We start from the raw sequence: 17,743 nt of genomic DNA on the forward strand, positions 1-17,743 counted from the left end.
TTTAAGATCATTTATAGCCTCATGTTTTATAAAGGCGCCTACATGCAAACGTTTTCAAATGGACTCATTTAGACCATTAACGTTTTCCAGAAAAGATCATATATGTCTCTAACCGTGGTAAGTATTAGAGTTTGAATGAGTCAATTTTAAAACGTTAGAGGCATATATACACTTTTTAGAGTACTAGTGTCGATTTACGTGTTTCACACGTGGCTCGTAGTGTGACTTATATTTATTATGAATTAAAAAAAACTATATTTATGTTTAATTAATAATTATTTTTATAGTTGCAAATTGTTTTTAAATATCAAATATCAAATAATTATTGAAATAGGAGTTAATTAGGAATATTTTTTTTTAATTAAAATAAAAATTATTAAATAAAGTAGTCTACTTTAATTATTACTTTAGCAATATATATTTTGACATATGATTATAAGTAGTTAATTTAAATTAGTATTCTAGTTCTAATAATTAGCTTAGTAGATTTCTAATTTATAGTTGTATTTAATAAACTAAAAGGACATTAATATAAATATATTTGTTCTTCTCTCAATAATGTTTTTTTTTATCTGATCATGAGGTGTCCTGAACGGGTTCCAACTATGAAACGACACTTTTAAGTCTTCCATATTCAGACTAATTTCCACTCGAGCCGCGTAGGTTTTTTGCGGGAGGCAAAATTCTGACTCCAATTGTCTCTCATTCATGCTTTTATAAGTGTAAATTAGGATATGGAGTAGATAATTTTAAACCCAATCGTTAGGGGCATTATATAAACATTATCCCAAATTTTAATAGTTAATGAATGGCATTCACAACAATAAAAACAAAAATTGACCATCCAATTTCCAAAAAGGCAAATTTACAGCAAAATGAGAATAAGGGCACAATTGTCATACCAATTTGCAAATTATGATTCCACTGTTCAGTGTTCATCAACACTACTACAGATTAGAGTAAATGTTTTTTCTTTCACCTTCCACTAAAGACAACAACACAACAAATACCACACTGTCCTCTGCAAAAACCTCAAGCCCACCATTCACTATTTTCCCTTCATCTTCTTCCTCACCATTAAAAAAATACCAATCTTGCATTATTACCACTCACCCATGTTCAAAACACAGCCAAAAAATGGACATAGACAGACCCCATTATCGTAGCAACAGCAATTCCAACAGCACCAGTACTAACACTACTACCAGTGAGCTTTTTATTTGCTTTACTTCACGTTTATCTTCGTCCTCCTCCATGAAAATCTCTTCTAAATCCATTCTTAGCCCCGGCCGTTGCTCACGGGAACCCACATCTCAAATCTCCCTCTCTACTTCTCTTAGCAGAAGGTTAAGAACTAACGGTAGCATGAAAGGTGGCCAAGGCCAAGCTTCTCCTATGTTTCCTAGTACCAAAAAAAGAGGGTGTTATGAGAATCCTGAACCCTCTTCGCCTAAGGTGACTTGTATTGGTCAAGTTAGGGTTAAGACCAAGAAACAAGGTAGGAAAATGAGGATTTCAAGATCTCAAAGACAAGGTGGCGAGGTGAGTTTTAGGAGAGTAGATAATAATAATAATAATACCCGTCAAGAAACTAATAGTACCCGTCAAGAAAACAATAGTACCCATCAAGAAAATGTTCAGCAAGAGTGTTTGCAGCAAAGGAATCAGAAATGGGTGCATTTTCCTTTGACTATATGTGAAGCTTTGAGAGCTTTTAGCTCTGAGTTTAACTGCTTTATTCCTTGTCGGTCTTCTTGTTTGTCCAGTGAGAAAGATAATAAACAAGAAAAGATTTCTTCTATTGGTGGTAATGTTGGTAATGGTAACGTTTCTAGCAATGGAAGTAGGTCTTGCGGGGCAGTGTTTGCGCGGTGGTTGGTGGCTGTGCAAGAGGGTGAGCATGAAGTTAAGACGAGGGAGATAGAGCTGGTGGTTGGCGAAGAAGACGAGGAAAAGGAGGAGGATTTTACGGAGAGGCGGAGGAGTTATAGGAGGCATGTGTTTGAGGAGATTGAATTTAGTGATGAGAAATTTGGAGGTGGTGATGAGAAGGTGGAAGAAGATGATGAGGAAGGTGGTAGGGTTAGTATTTGTGTTCCACCTAAGAATGCTTTGCTTTTGATGAGGTGTAGATCTGATCCTGTTAAAATGGCTGCTCTTGCTAATAAGTTTTGGGAGCCATCTGTTAGTAATGATGGTGAGGTTAATGAAGCAGCAGAAGAACAAGAAGATGGTGATAATATTGAGGGTAAAAAAGAAGAGATGGGTAGTAATATTTGTGATGATAGTTGTGTAGAAGTTGAGGAAATAAAAGTTGGTGATCAAGAAATGGTGCAAAGTGAGGATTTGATAGAGTTGGTTGCTTGTGAGAATGATGAAAATGAAGCTATTTTGGAGGAACAAGAAGATGGTGATGGAGAGGTTAATCAAGAATCAAGAAATGGTATTGATGGTGTTCAAGAAGAGCAAACAGAAATTCAAGAAACTCTTGTGGAGGGTTTGGTTCAAGAAACTGAAGAAATTCAAGAAAATGAAGAGAATATGGATCAAGAATCTGAAAAAATTCAAGAAAATGAAGAGGGGATGGATCAAGAAACTGAAAAAACTCAAGAAAATGAGGAGGGTATGGTTCAAGAAAATGAATACATTCAAGAAAATGAAAATGTAAACGGGTCTATAAATCAAGAATTAGAGGAAGTTGAAGCAGAAGTTCAATCGGACGAACAAAATAAAGAGTTAGCAATTCAACAAGAGATTGAAGCAACACAAAATAGCTGCAATGTTCAAGAACAAAACCAAGAACAGCAAGAATCATTATCCATTCAGGAACCTGAACCCGACCCGGAAGAGGGACCCGAACCCGAAGATCTGAAAACCCAAGAAGAGGAAACGGGTATGAAGTCAAAGGAGAGAGAAAGTCAACAGTCTTTACTACCAGATTGCTTGCTGTTAATGATGTGTGAGCCCAAGCTGTCAATGGAGGTATCCAAGGAAACTTGGGTTTGCAGTACGGACTTCATCCGATGGTTACCAGAGCCTTCAAGGCCTCCCCAGGTCAAGAAAAAGGACGGTGGAGATCAACCCAAGAAGAGGCTCAGCATTGACGGTAACAGTAATTATAATAACAATAAGCACAGTAATAGTAACAGTAAAAGTAATAATCCTCCACTACAAGGTAACTTTCATCAGCCACCTAGATCTTCTTGTTATTATCCTGGTAAGCCACCCGCTCGTGCGGCTGGAGCCGAGTCGATGACTAAAGCTATTGAGAAGAAGCTGGTCGGAGTCAAGGCTTACGAGCCATTTATGCTTAAACGATGCAAGTCGGAGCCAATGAGGTCTGCGGCTAAGCTTGCACCCGAGGCTTGTTTTTGGAATAATAGGAAGCTTGAGCCGCATCCTCCGGCGGCTACACTTGGAGTTGGCGCGGCTGGGGTTGGGTGTTGAGTGTTACATTTAGATTAGAAGGAGATAGATTGGTGTGTGGTAAGTTTGTAATAGTAAAACTGTAGTTTTGTAGTTTGTTTTATAGTGACTTTACTGCTCTGTCATCATTGTATATCTTAATTTTTGTCACTAGTTAAGCATATTCTTTATGGTAATTTTGGACTGGATTTTTAGAGTTTATAAAAAAATTATGAATTTTAGAAAGGTTAATGTCACCATATGATTTTTTTGCGTTTTTTTTTTCCGATTTAAACACAAATTACAAAATATATCACTTAATAATATAATCTTTTATTATGTAACATATATATATAGAATAAATGTTTAAAACAATATCGTTCCTGGTCATAAACACGGTAAAAAATGACGTTATTTTTATAAAAAAAATAAAGCATAAAATACATATTGTGTTATAAAATAAATTTTTTTGGAAAGTTTGTATTAATTAATGAGACAGATTGCAGTTTGTGTTAAATCAAAAAACGCGACTGTATGATGGTATTATTTTTTTATTATCACTTTTTCCGCATGACTAACGCATCATTGGCTTGTTCCACGAATGGCATGGCGCAACGACTGTGTGTAATAATTTTTCTTTTTAAAATCTTAAAATATAAACAGAGACAACACTTCAGAAATAGCATTTCGATCTTATATAATGAAAATTGATAATTTTTTAACAATTATGAATTTATAAAATTATTGATCTGTATATTTTCTTTCCAAACCAAATGGTGTCTGTAAATATTATTTTCATAAAATTGTATTTGTAATTGTTTCGATATTATATGATATATTTTCATGATTCCCTTTTTAAGCATTTAATCATTATTCTAGTGTTGGCAGCAGGAGCATTAAGTTTAGCGTAAATGATAGAGAAGCAAAGCATGTTACTATCGTCCAAAATTGATAAATTTGGACCGTTTGATGGGTGGAAGGGTGGGACAAATGAAATTGACAGTTAAACAAATTTCATTGAGGCTAAATTAGTGTTGTTAAGTTTGTTTTGGGTTATTTTGTAAGGCGCTCTGCGAATCAAGATTTATATCTTGTTACATGTCAAGTTATTAGAAACGGTTATACATTTTCTGAATTTTTAAACCTGTAACTGCTCTTTATTATTAATGAAAGATTATTCGATTGTCAATAAAAGTTTGTTTTGGGTTTTTGGAGAATTATCTTGTTAAGATTAGACCCACCAAACCCTAAATATCACATGTATTTATGTATTAAAAATAATTTTATGCAGTTATAATTTGTCGAATATTTAATTTTTGATTTTGAATTCTTTTTAAGTTTCTTTATTTTTTTATTTTTTCACGTACAACGTTATCTTCTTCGGAGATTTTAAGATCAACAAAAATATAGTAAAATGGGTAATTTAACTTTTTAAAATTTTTATGCTAATTTTTTTTTCCAACTTATTTTATTATTTTTATGTATTTTTTGCTCTTAATTTTCAATACTTACTATGTACTAAAACTCTTTTATCACGCACAGTGTCGTCTTCTTCGCCAAATATAAAATCAACAAAGATCAATCAAAGATTAATGTATATATACTTTGTCTCAGTTTCATTTTAATTTTTTTTATTATTTTTCACATACATTGTCGTCTTTTTCATTAATTTTAAAATCAGCGAAAGTCTATCTCAATACAAATTAATATCAAATGTCAATTGAAAATCAAGATGATATCAACATGCGTATATCACCCATCATTAACAAATCATGTTGTAGAATAAAAAAAATAAAAATACAACAAAGCGAAATAAAAAACATGAGTAACACTACAAAATTTCAAAAATTTACAAATTGTTTATGTAATATGAAAAATCAGTAAAACATAATTAACGATGACGCATTAATGGTAATAAATGGTATAGAGGAAAAAAATTAAAAGTATGAACGATGTCAGCGAAATATGATGACCATGGCGAAGCAGATATGATAATAAGCATATTTTGAATCTTAAAAGAAGAAGAAGAGGAAAAAGAAGAATGGTGTCGATGACAAGTTAAATTTCATATCTGAGAAAAAAAATCGATAAAAACGATAACAGAAATAGTTATAGAAATAATGGTGAAATGACAATAAATAAAGATTTAATGATTGAGATGAAAGAAAAGTACTCAAAAAATTTGGAAAAAAAAGAATAAAATGAAAAAGAAAAGAGGAGGAAAATTAAGAGGAAGGAAGATGAAGTTAAAAAAGAAACCAAAGCGCTTATGTTTTAAATTCCAAGTGGGGGTATAAAAAAATCAGAATATGCAATTTTATAGAATGTGGATGAAAAATTAACTTTTTTTTTAAAGTGAAATAAAAAATTTAGAAAGAGTTGGAGATTAAAGAGATTGAGACAAAAGATTTTAAAGTGATTTAGATCACCACTCGATTATACATCCATTATTTAGTTAAAGATTGAGACTTACAATCCACTAATCAAGATTTCTAAAGAGTTTTTTTAAACTAATTTCAAATTTAGTGCTTTATAATTAAATACTAACTAATATGAAGTTTCTCAAAATTAAACTTTAACTTATGAAGATGATTTTCTAGGATTAATCAATAACCCATAAATGTGGAGTTTATAAGCTTATTCCAAATTACAACAACAATTGATTAAATTAAATGATTATTGAGAGAATATTATTGTTTCAACGTTATAATGGCTAAAATTGAAACAGCAATACCCTGTAAATTATAATGGCTAGTACCATAAAAATGAGTAAAATGAGTTAGAGAGGAAACATAATTCATTTCTTCCTCAATTCTTAAGTTTTGTGCGTTATAGAGAATAAAACATAGGATATCGTCGCAGTTCGTCTGATATCTCAATTCTGACTCCAATTTCTTCAATAATCTGCATGTATTCGAGGTAATAATTATTAATTTGAGTGTGGTTATTTATAATTTTGATTATATTTGAGTTTATAACGGTAATCGTATTAAATCGATCGAATTCGGATCAAATCTACATTTTGATTTTGCAAATGGATTGTTTGGAGTGTTACTTAGCGTTCATAGTAGAAATTTGGAGCCAGAGCGCATTGGAAAGCCCCTGGATAGCAATCCCCGTGGTTGTGCGTAAATCACAGCCACTGTGCGCAAGCACAGTTGGTTGTTCGAGCGTATAACCATAATATGCGACCGCACAGCCAGACTGTGCGACTATACAATCCCATGTGCGGGCGCACAGGAACTTGCGCGGGCGTAAAGTCGTAATGTGCATTCGCACGATGATTCTGATTCCAAAATGTTTACATGGTTTCAAACGGTGTTTTCGATAGTGATTCAATCGGACTTTGAAATGTGAAATAGGACGTTTAAAAGGTTAAATCTTTTATACAAAGTAAAAAGTGTTCGGTTTAATAAAACGTGTGACATTTTAATTAAACCTTACATTAATCAAATTGATTAATGTTAAAAGGATTATAAATTTGTAGCGAGAATGGTATTAGAGTTATAACGAGATGTCCTAAGTTGGGATTAGTTCAAACGTTATAAGTTATGCTTTGTTTATAGAGTCGTTTATATACGAGATTCGTGTTTGAGTGTATCATTTATACGATAGGACTAAAGTTAGAAATTCATTGTGTGATGTGTTTTGATGTTTAAATTCCAACTAGATACAACGAGTATCGATCTGCCAAGTCAAGACAACAATGTGTTTAACTAGTGGATTATCTGGAGTATACGTTTTGAGGGATACCGGTTCTGTGAGTTTACGATGTTTAATTTTGTGTATTAATAATATTAAAAGCTTTTATTATATCATATTATAATGAATACATCGCATATTATATGATATTATCTATTTTTGTTATTAGACTGTGATTTTGTATAGTAGTATGAAAACCAGTATAGATTCGAGGAAATGAGCTACCTATTGGGTGTCAATAGGACTGTGTGATCACCGGTGTCAGTATAAGTCTTATGTGTTTGTGTTTTGTGATTTAAAAAAGTATAAGTTGGACATCCATTATTAGATATGAGGTAAGTCGGTAGTAGCTCTTGGGACTGGGATCTCGGTAGGAGTGGTATTCTCGGGACTGGGATCTCGTATCTTGTGAGTAACTCGTTAGAGATTATAGGGACTCACAATTTGGATTTGAGAAATAGTATTAGTAACTCGGTGGAATTTCTCGGGACTGTTGCCATATTGTATCGGTAACTCGGTTGATATTCTTGGGACCATGTCACTTGGATTAAATTTGATTTGATTCGATACGATCTGATATGCGTACATTATATGTTTTTAGGAATAGGGTTTTGATCGGATTAAATATTTGGCTATGATGTAAAACAAAATATATGAGATTCTATTTTATTTAATAAGTATTCGTAAAAGTGAACTCACTCAGAAATATTTATATTTCTGATCACAACATTTTGCCTTTCAGGCTGTCGATTTATGAGGTTATGCTTCCACAATAATTTCGGAAGTCGTCGTCTGTATCTTTAGAGCTGCAAGTAGTTGGATATCGGAGAGTCTGTCTTTTGTTTCGTGTAGTTCATTATATTTTGAAAAACTCTGATTTGAACTACTGTATATGATATATGTTTGAAAAGTTGCGCGTTTATATAAAATGCTTTTACTTGTTTTTTTGAAGTGTTACACTGGTAATATGTTTTAGTATTTTAGCATTGTATTGTAAATAAAGCATTTATGTCATACGAGATTGATATTTCCGCTCTGGTTTCTAAATTACAACCATGGTTTTACGACCACATTTTTAATAAAGGTTTTAAAGTGTTTTTATAACCCAGATGCCAACCTTTTCATAGTTTTAAAACGCAAAACATTTATAAAGATTTTTAGGCTTACTACAGGTTTCGGAGCAACTACTCCTATTCCCTAGCGCCAGTCTCGGATCGAGACTTTGGGTGAAATTCGGGTCGTGATAGAAACAATGTAAATGAGTTTCTATTTATATTCATTGCAAACACCTCTTACATTGCCAAGTATTGGAGAAAGATGCAAAAATATTTTGCTATCGTCCAGTGTCACATGTCAGCCATCCATTGGGGCACACTAAAATATATTCGTTGAATCTTCAACGGCTCTGAAGTTTGCGTCTGTGACACCAAAGTCTGCATTTGCGACTTAGCTTAAAAAAACAAGTGATGCTGAAATGGCATGTGTCGCGCTACGACAATGTGTTGTGCCTGCGATAATGTTTCACGCCTGCGATAAGAATGTGTCGTGACCGCGACAAGTTGTTTAAAATTTGAAATATGGATTTTTTTGGGTTTTTTTTCTAGAAGACTCCAAATTAAGCATAGAGTGTTCTGGAATGTTCTTATACTTATAAAAATGATTAGAACATTTATATTTGACTGTCAAAGCAAATAAAGGAATGCGAAAAGACAAAGGTCCAACATTCTCCTCCTTTTTTTATATTAACACTCAACATGCTAAAATTGCTAGTTTAAGTAAGAGACAAATTTCATTTTGGCTCCCTTATTTTATGCAAATAAGATAAAAATAAAAGACAATAAACAAAATAAATTCGAAAAACTTAGATTTAAGTATATATGGAGACTTCTCCCTCTTTATCAACAAAAAGAGCATGTTAAAATATAGATAAAAGAGTCAACTGAAAAAAATTTTTTTTAAAAAAAAATAGGTTTTCGATTCAATTGATAAGTAAAGCACAAATTTAATATGCATATCAAGACTTAGTCTCAATTTATTTAACTGTATTGATTAACATGATAAAAAATTAGGCATAAATTCATCAAAATGAAGTATACTAAATAAAGTCCAATCATTTATATATATTGAAGACATCAAAACGCACATAAAAATTTAAAGAAAATAAAAGATATGGAAATTGATTCTCCCCTTTAATAAAAGTTTCTTAAAAACATAGCATAAAATGAATTTATTTTTAAAAAATGAACATTTTAAACACATAGATCATGTTTACAATTTAAAGTTACCTATCTTGCCATTTTACAACATTATTTCCTTGATGCTCATAACAATAGCATTCTTTTTGATCTATGATCATCCATCAAATAATATAAAGTTTGTTTAATGGACATCAAATGTACCTACAAACCAAATCCCTTAGGTACCCAAATAATTTTGGGCTTTTGAAAGTTAATAATTGAATAGTCCAATGTAATTAACCTTAATTGAACTTTTCTCACATAGCAATAAATATTGTCATGACCATATTGCATACAATATACACATTGAATTATATGGTTCACATGTGAATGTATTTGAGGTGATTTGGCTCTAAAGGTCTCATGAGAACAACCGCAAGCATGTGAACAAGTATTGACATGTGAAAATGCATGCACATGTGAGTTCATATATGCTTTTTTGTTCCGCTTGTGACAATATTAAAAAACATAGCCATGCTTAAAGGGTTTTGTACCCTTATTTCTTTTAACCTTTTGAACCAAGAATGGTTTAGGCCTAATAGCCTGTACATGTGCCTTCCTTTCCCCGATTGGTTTGACCAATTTATGAGAAAATTTTATATAAGAAGTTTGAGGCAAAGTGGCTTTGACAAATTTAATCACATATGAACTAGAAGCATCTTAATTATAGTTAAGTCCAAATTGTATGGTTAGGTTTATTTGAGTTAAAATTATTATATCCAAAATCTCATTCCCTTTTTGAAATTTTGAAAATGAATCTTTTAAATCTAGAATTTCATTCTTTAGTTTATTATTTTTCTTAAGCAGGTTATCAATATTTAAATCTTGCTTAGGATAAGATTCTAAAGTTAAATTGAGAGCTTCATTAAATATTTAAGCTCATGAAATTCTTTACTCAAGATAAGCATTTTATCTTCATCTTTTCAAGCTTCATGTTTAAGAGAAAGCATATTGGCATACTAATCACTATATTTTATAACACGTTCATCAAACATGCTATCAACATCATCATCGCGTGCATCATCATTAATATCATGATCATTTAAACACTCATGTGATTCAACACTAATACCATCCCAAGATAATAAAGATGTGGTGGTTACTTTAGGTGTTGGTTCCTCCTCAAATGCCATGAAACATAGGTTAGCGTCACATTGACTCTCATTATTGGATTGTGAGTCACCATCCCATGAAGCATTTGATCCCCCTTTAGCATCTCTTTTTGAAGAGGATGATCTTCTATGATTGCCTTTCCCCATGCCTCTTTTACTCTTGAGTTCATTTATTCTTTTGGTGAGCCTCATAATCTCATGTTCATTGCTTTTCTTCTTGTTTTCTTCATGATGAAGATCCCTTGTACAGGCCTTGAAAGCAATATCGCAGTCTCTTGGAATATCCTTCTTGATGCTCTAGATGTGAGACATCTAATGAAAAAGTACCTTGCCAATCGTCTTATTGGCTCTCAAGGTGGAAAAGTCATGAGCTTCTTCAATGGCAGTTACCTTGGGTTCCCATTTTAGAAGAGGATAGGATCTTAAAATTTTCCCATTGATTTCCGTTAGTTCAAAATACTTCCCAAGCAACTCAAGATTTGTAACAAGCCTAAGAAACCTAGTTGTCCTCATAAACACATATTCTCAAGGCAAGCATTTGAAGCCTTCATACTCTCTAGGAAGCAATTCAAGCCTTTTCTCTTTAACTTGGGTAGTGTCTTCATAATAACTCTACAATGTCATACACATTTTCTTGAGACATGTACAATGTTAAATTTATTTATTTTTTATCTTGAGTTTTAAGAGAGGAGAGTTGTGATGGCTTTCTGACTTTGAGTAGTCTTTTATTTTTATTATTTGGACCACTTCCATGGGAAGTTTAATATTATTGACAAGTTTAACCGGTTGTTTCCATCTTTTGAGAAAGACACTCCAAAGATCTACCCCTTACATATTTAGAAAATTCTCCATATAATACTTTAATTAGTATGATTGGATCCATCAAGATACGGTTTGAGAGTGATGAGAAAAAATTAATTTCCATTTTTGATCGAATGAACTCTTACAATTAAGCACAAAGAGGATCACTAAGTGAAAAGCTAAGGAAATTTATATTAAAAAAAATAGAAGTCCCGAGCTAACAAATTTCACGTCAACATTCGTGAAATATTATTAAGAATTAATTGGAAAAGAAATTCTGAAGGTTAAGCATGATGGTTAATTGAGAGTTTGAGCTAAAGTGCAAATTAACCATTTTGAGCTAAAATGGACTTTTAGCCATTTTGAGCTAAAGTGGACCTTTAGCCAACGACTTATCAAGTAAGTTAATAAATTTTTATTCATTTCACTTATTATAAATAAATAAAAAAAGAAAGGATTTTTGGAAATCGATTTGAGAATTAAGCACGACAGGAACTCGTTTTGAGAGTTAAGCATGTTGGTTTGTTATTTGAGTTAAAATGGATTTTTGGTCACTAAGTGAGGTCATATACTTAGCCACTAAGGAGTTGACTAATTTATTACCTCATTTCTCAAGAGGCAAATGAAAAGAAAAAAAAGAGAGCAAAGCTCTCTTCTTCTTCCCTTAAGCTGAACCATGCTCCTCCTCCACCCCTCCATGGATTCTTCACTTTTACTCATAAAACTTGAAGCAAACTCTTCATTGATCAAAGGTAAGGAAGTTAGACTCATCAATTTAAGCTTTGGTTGATGGATTATTGATTTAATTGATTGAAATTTGTTAAGGTTTTGTCACGACCCAAAATATTGAGCCGCAACCGGCGCTAGAGAACGGGAGTGGTAGCTCCGGAACCCGTAGCAAGCCTAAAATCACTATTAATTTTTCGCAAATATAGTATAAACAAACAATACTAAACAACGGAAGCAAATATACATATATATATATATATATATATATATATATATATATATCATATAATCAAACATTTACACTAACTGTTTCAAAACCTCGCGGGCTCTAGTTACCATACCCTGTACGAACTAGCCTCGCGGTACTATATACATCAGTTAGTGTTTCAAACATCTCACCGGCATCTGGCGCCGTGGATCATATATATAAACACGTAGCCTATCAAAATGCATATAAAACAATAACAGCAGTTAATATATACAATAAAAATGAACTGCTGTCTAGGATACTATTCCGTCGACACAGGACCACTACTGCAGCATTCACAGAAGTCAGGAACTAACATATACAGCTGACTTCTGGACTTCAAAATTGGCCTCTAGCTAAGTCCACAAGCTAAGCACCTGAAAGACATCAAAGGTGAGGGATCAGTATTTGGGGAAATACTGAGCGAGTTTGCATTTACTAACGGTATTATCATAAGAACATAGCATCGCATTTCAAAAAAACAATGATATAAAACATATAAACATGTATTTGAGCTGTACGAAGCTAATAACCTAGCATGCGACACATTCCTCGAATAATCATCATCATCATCCCAATCATAAATATCAATCGCGAGTCTAACTCGCTGGTGGCCCAGCCACTAGATACGGGGACTCCAGACTACACCGTAGCCGAGTACTCACTCGTATCAAAAACCCAATTGTAAATATCAATCGCGAGTCTAACTCGCTGGTGGTCCAGCCATATAAATTTTACAATCATCATCAGCTCCCAGCTGTGTCAAGTCATTTCTCAAATGCAAATATACTAGACTGACTCGATACTGGTGATCACACAGCCTATTGACACCCAATAGGTAGCTAGTTTCTTCGGATCACATACTAGTTCTCATATATAGAAATTAATAAAGCATATAACATTTCAATCAATTATATAACATGCAATGCGTATAAACAGTATATGTATATCTACACAAAATAACTTTATATATATAATACACGAAAGTAAAATGCAACTCACAGTGACCGCAATCCAAGAAATGATATGATCGATCTGATAGTACGCTCTCGCTAGTCCGCTTCTACCGACTCCACTACTCGCTGACACGTCTGATTAATCATTAATAGTTAGACGTGATTCTCGCATTCTTATACGTATAATACTTTTAAGTTTTAGGATTTAGTTTCATTTTATACTTATTTACGTATTCGATATCTCTAGTCGTAGAGATGACTTAGCGAATACCATATCTCATAATTGAGAATCGCTTAACGTCCTTGACGTTTTCCATTATTGTTATTTATCTAAAACGTCGAGCTAATCTCGAGATTAATGATTCTCAAAGTCCGAAACCCGTCCTTTAGAGTCAACTACTCAAAACGTCCAACACTTAAGTCAGTTACAGTTTGCATACGCGTGGAGGCGAGTCAGGGTGCACGGGTGTGCCCTACGGTGGGTACACGTTCGTGCAATCAAGTACACGTTCCTTCACCTCACTGGTACACGTTCGTGTACTTCAAGTACACGATCGTGTACCTTGCTAGGTGCACGTTCGTGTACTTCCAGTACACGTTCGTGCACCCGTGGCGCACGGTCGTGCACCACGTGCACAGCCCCGGAAATCAAGTTTTCCGGGGTTCCGCCACAACCCCGACGTGCTTCACACACCCACACTCAATACCCATATCTCGGCTTCCTCAAAAACGCCATAATAACTTCAAAAACGTCAAATTTCAACCTAAACTTAATCCTAACACAAAACAGCCAACAAACCCATCGTTTTCATACCAAAACCCGACCTCTTACCTTAATTTGATGGCCGGAGATGATAGAGCTTTCGGTTCTGAAGAAATCGCCGCTTGAATCGCTTGAATCAGACGTCGAATTGAGAAACGGCGGCGAAACAAATCGATCGGTGGATATCTCACTATTTCTCTCGACTCTTCTCTCTGCTTCCTTCATCATTCATAATTCCTTAATTATATATGATTTGGCTAAAAGCTCACTTGAGTCCTTGTTCTTTTTGATTCTTATCATTTATCCTTTAAACTTTTCTTTCGCACGATTTAGTCCATAGCTAAATCGTTAACTTCTTTTATTATGACTTATACGTATTAATTGTCTCCGATAATTAATACGAAACTCAATATTAATATCTTCCTGTCAAAATCCAATATTTCTATTTTCGACACAAAGTGGCTAAATTACCACTTTGGTCCCTGTACCTTATTTTAGACTTTTCTCGCCATTTTTCCATTTAATTCCAATTCTAACTTTAGAATTGAAATATAATATAAATTTTCTCCGTAATAATCTTTTCTAAAACCGACATGTTAGAACTTATTTATCGGAAAACTTTCCGATATCGTCACTTCTGCGACTCAAAATTGGACACGTGGTCCAATTAGCTATTTAAATATTTTGGGGTATTACAGGTTTATGGACATAAATTGGGGATTTTATGATCCTAAGGTTCAAAGTTTTCGTGGAGGTTATTTGATGATGGTTTGTGAGGCTAAATGTTCCAGCATGAGGTCTTTCTCCAAGGTGAGCATAATTCTGAATTTGGTTGTATATTGAATAGGATATTTGATGAAGTTTTTGGTATTGTATTCGACAATTATGAGTAGTTGTGATATTTGATTGTTGATTGTTGTAGCTTATGGATATTGTGTTGTTTGGTTAACATTTTAAGTTGAAAGTGTGGCTAAGGGTTAGGCCATGGAGTTAGGATGGGGACAAGAGATTTATATTGTGTTCATATGCTTTGAATAATAATGTTAAGGGCTGAATTATAAGGAAAATTGATTAGAAATGAGGATTGAAAAATTAATGGAAAGCGTAGTCATGATTCGGCCAAAGTAAATTGTTCATGACCAAATAATTTTTGACAATGTTCGATGTAGAATTAAAGTGTTTAATATTGTATAAGATGGCTGGACTGTGTTGGTATAGAAATGTGATATCAACAAGATATTAGAAATCTTGAAGCGTGGTAGATTACGAGTTAAGTTTACGCAAGTTAGTTAGGCGTATGGAAGAATATTGACGCGTGGTAGATTACGAGTTAAGTTTACGCAAGTTAGTTAGGCGTATGGAAGAATATTGTGCTACAAAACGGCCATACTGCGAGGGCAATATCTCAAGGTTTATAGTTCCGAATTAAGTTCCGTTTGTTGGTACGAAAATTTAAAGATGTTTTCCAAAATTGTTTAGTTTTACGTTTCTGCTAAATTAGACTCTAAGTTGCCCAAATAAAACAGAACATTAAGTCGCGCATAACGGTTTTGGAATTTATGACAGCCCAAATTATTAACTTCCTGACTAATTTTCGACACCTTCGGGTGCGAATCGCAGTCCGAGACCTAAGCAAAAATTGTAGTTGACGTTTCAAAATTTAAGAATGTCAATTTCGTTTAGGGGTCAGACAATTATAGACAAGCTTAAATAGAAACGTATTGGGTTAGACGCGATAACATGACGAGTTATACATGCGTAATTTATTCTCGAGTCTAGCGTATTTATCGAATTTGATTCTCACTCGAGAATTATTTGATAATTATCCTAGGTTGGATAAGGCAACCTACTAGCGGACAAGGAGGTCAAGGAGCTTGACGGGCATAGTAATTGATCGAAGATTTTGGATAGCAACCCGTGAGTTTATAATTATGTTTACATTTGCAATATTTAAATTGCATTTCTTTTATGAAAATGTTTATACAACTTGTATAGCGTCATTTTTGATAAAATGCCTTGTTTGAAATGCATACATCATGAGTTTGAAACATGTATGAATCCGATGAAACGAGCTTTACTATTGAGCGACGACAGGAACTGTGTGATCACCAGTTAAAATCAAGATGATTCCACAAGCATCAAAAATCGGCAAAGATCTTCTCGAGAACATGGCAGACATAGGTTGAATTCAATAGAGGTATTTCAGGACATGTGTCTAGGGAGTTGAACTTGGTGGAGCGGGGCTCTCGGGACCCGCCTCATTGAATGTATGCAAGATAGTACTAGTTAAACTCGGTTGAGTTATCTCGGGACTGTACTATACAGTTTTAGTTAAACTCTGTAGAGTCATCTCGGGACTAAAACCATAAGGAATAAGTACCAGAAACTTATTTAAGAGATGAAATGATTGGACTGGTTGGATTTATGGAATGGATTGGAATAAGGGAATTGATTGGATTTTTATGAGGCAAGCTAAGGTTTAGGGTTTCAATCGGAAAGTTGTACGTGGATGCATATGGTTGATTGATTTGAAAGCATTGATTTGAATGTTTTAATTAGTACTCATTTGTAAACTTATGAACTCACTCAGTGTCAACTGACCCCCCCCATAGTGTTTGCTTTTCAGGAATATAATCCTTGGATATGACGGACTTCTACTTTATTTCAGAAGTGTTAGGTATAGAAAGAAGGAGTCAAACATAGTGAAGTAGTAGTCAGACCCTAATGTGTATAAGTTGTTCGACAAACGGCTTGCATGTTTTATTCATACTCTGATATTATAAAAGATTTTGGAAAACTACATTTTAAACCGTTTGTTATAATGCGGAACGGGTTATGCTAGAATGTGAGACATTACATTATAAGACCCAAGTTCCTATTTAACGGTTTCAAGAAACTGAATAGACGTGTGTAAACGTCAAGCTTTGAAAAGCTTTAAGGAAAAGTTTTATGAAAGATTTGCGAAATTTTTTTATAACGTTTTTAAGGCTTGCTACGGGTTTCAGAACTACCATTCCCATTTCCTAGCGCTGATCTCGACTCGAGATTTCTGGTCGTGACAAACATGGTATCAGAACAGTTGGTCCAGTTACTACTGCTAATATGATTTGAGGGCAGATGGATACCACTGCCAGTATATAATCGATGATTGGTTGTACCTAGGATTGACATTGTCATAAGGATAGGATAGGAACTACTGCAACTATAAGATTCAAGTCATGTCTCCCATACCTATTCTTAGGTCTCATAGGTTCTCAGCCTTCCCTTTCTGGGATATAAGACTACGATATACGCGTGCATACGGTCTAGACGACTCAATATCGATGCTTGCATATCAAGCATGAAATAACGTGAAGGCGCTGTCGAAGTCATTCGACAGTAGCACAAATGGGTGATTTGCAAAAGAATTCATAGTGTTTTTAAAGCTTGCTACGGGTTTCGGAACTACCATTCCCATTCCCAAGCGCTAGTCTCGACTCAAGATTCGGGTCGTGCAGAATGTCAATGAAAGATTAAAATTCTTTTAAAAGCGAAATAAAAAATTTAGAAAGGGTTGGAGATTAGAGAGATTGAGATAAGAGATTTTAAAGTGGTTAGATCACAAACAGATCATACATCCACTACTCAATCAAAAAATTGAGATTTAAAATCCACTAATCAAGATTCACAAGAAGTTTTCTAAGCTAACCAATTTTTTTGCTTTATAGCTAAACACCAGCTAATATGAGTTTTGTCAAAATTAAATTTTAACTTACAAAGATGATTTTCTAGGAATAATCAAGAACCCACAA

The 17,743-nt window shown here is 33.8% G+C and overlaps 1 protein-coding gene across 1 annotated transcript; it reads left to right on the forward strand.

Annotated features, from left to right (window-relative positions):
• Nucleotides 1–928: 928 nt before the first annotated feature.
• Nucleotides 929–3,602, forward strand: LOC126668981 (uncharacterized). Its single transcript, XM_050362252.2, has one exon. It carries the CDS (start codon nt 964–966, stop codon nt 3,445–3,447), a length of 2,484 nt encoding a protein of 827 aa, XP_050218209.1. The 5' UTR covers nt 929–963; the 3' UTR covers nt 3,448–3,602.
• Nucleotides 3,603–17,743: the final 14,141 nt, after the last annotated feature.

The sequence above is a fragment of the Mercurialis annua genome, linkage group LG2 (assembly GCF_937616625.2).
Source record: "Mercurialis annua linkage group LG2, ddMerAnnu1.2, whole genome shotgun sequence".
Classification (NCBI taxonomy): domain Eukaryota; kingdom Viridiplantae; phylum Streptophyta; class Magnoliopsida; order Malpighiales; family Euphorbiaceae; genus Mercurialis; species Mercurialis annua.

Coding starts and splice junctions, on each gene's coding strand:
- LOC126668981 (XM_050362252.2), top strand. CDS start 964: ATGTTTTTTCTTTCACCTTCCACTAAAGACAACAACACAACAAATACC.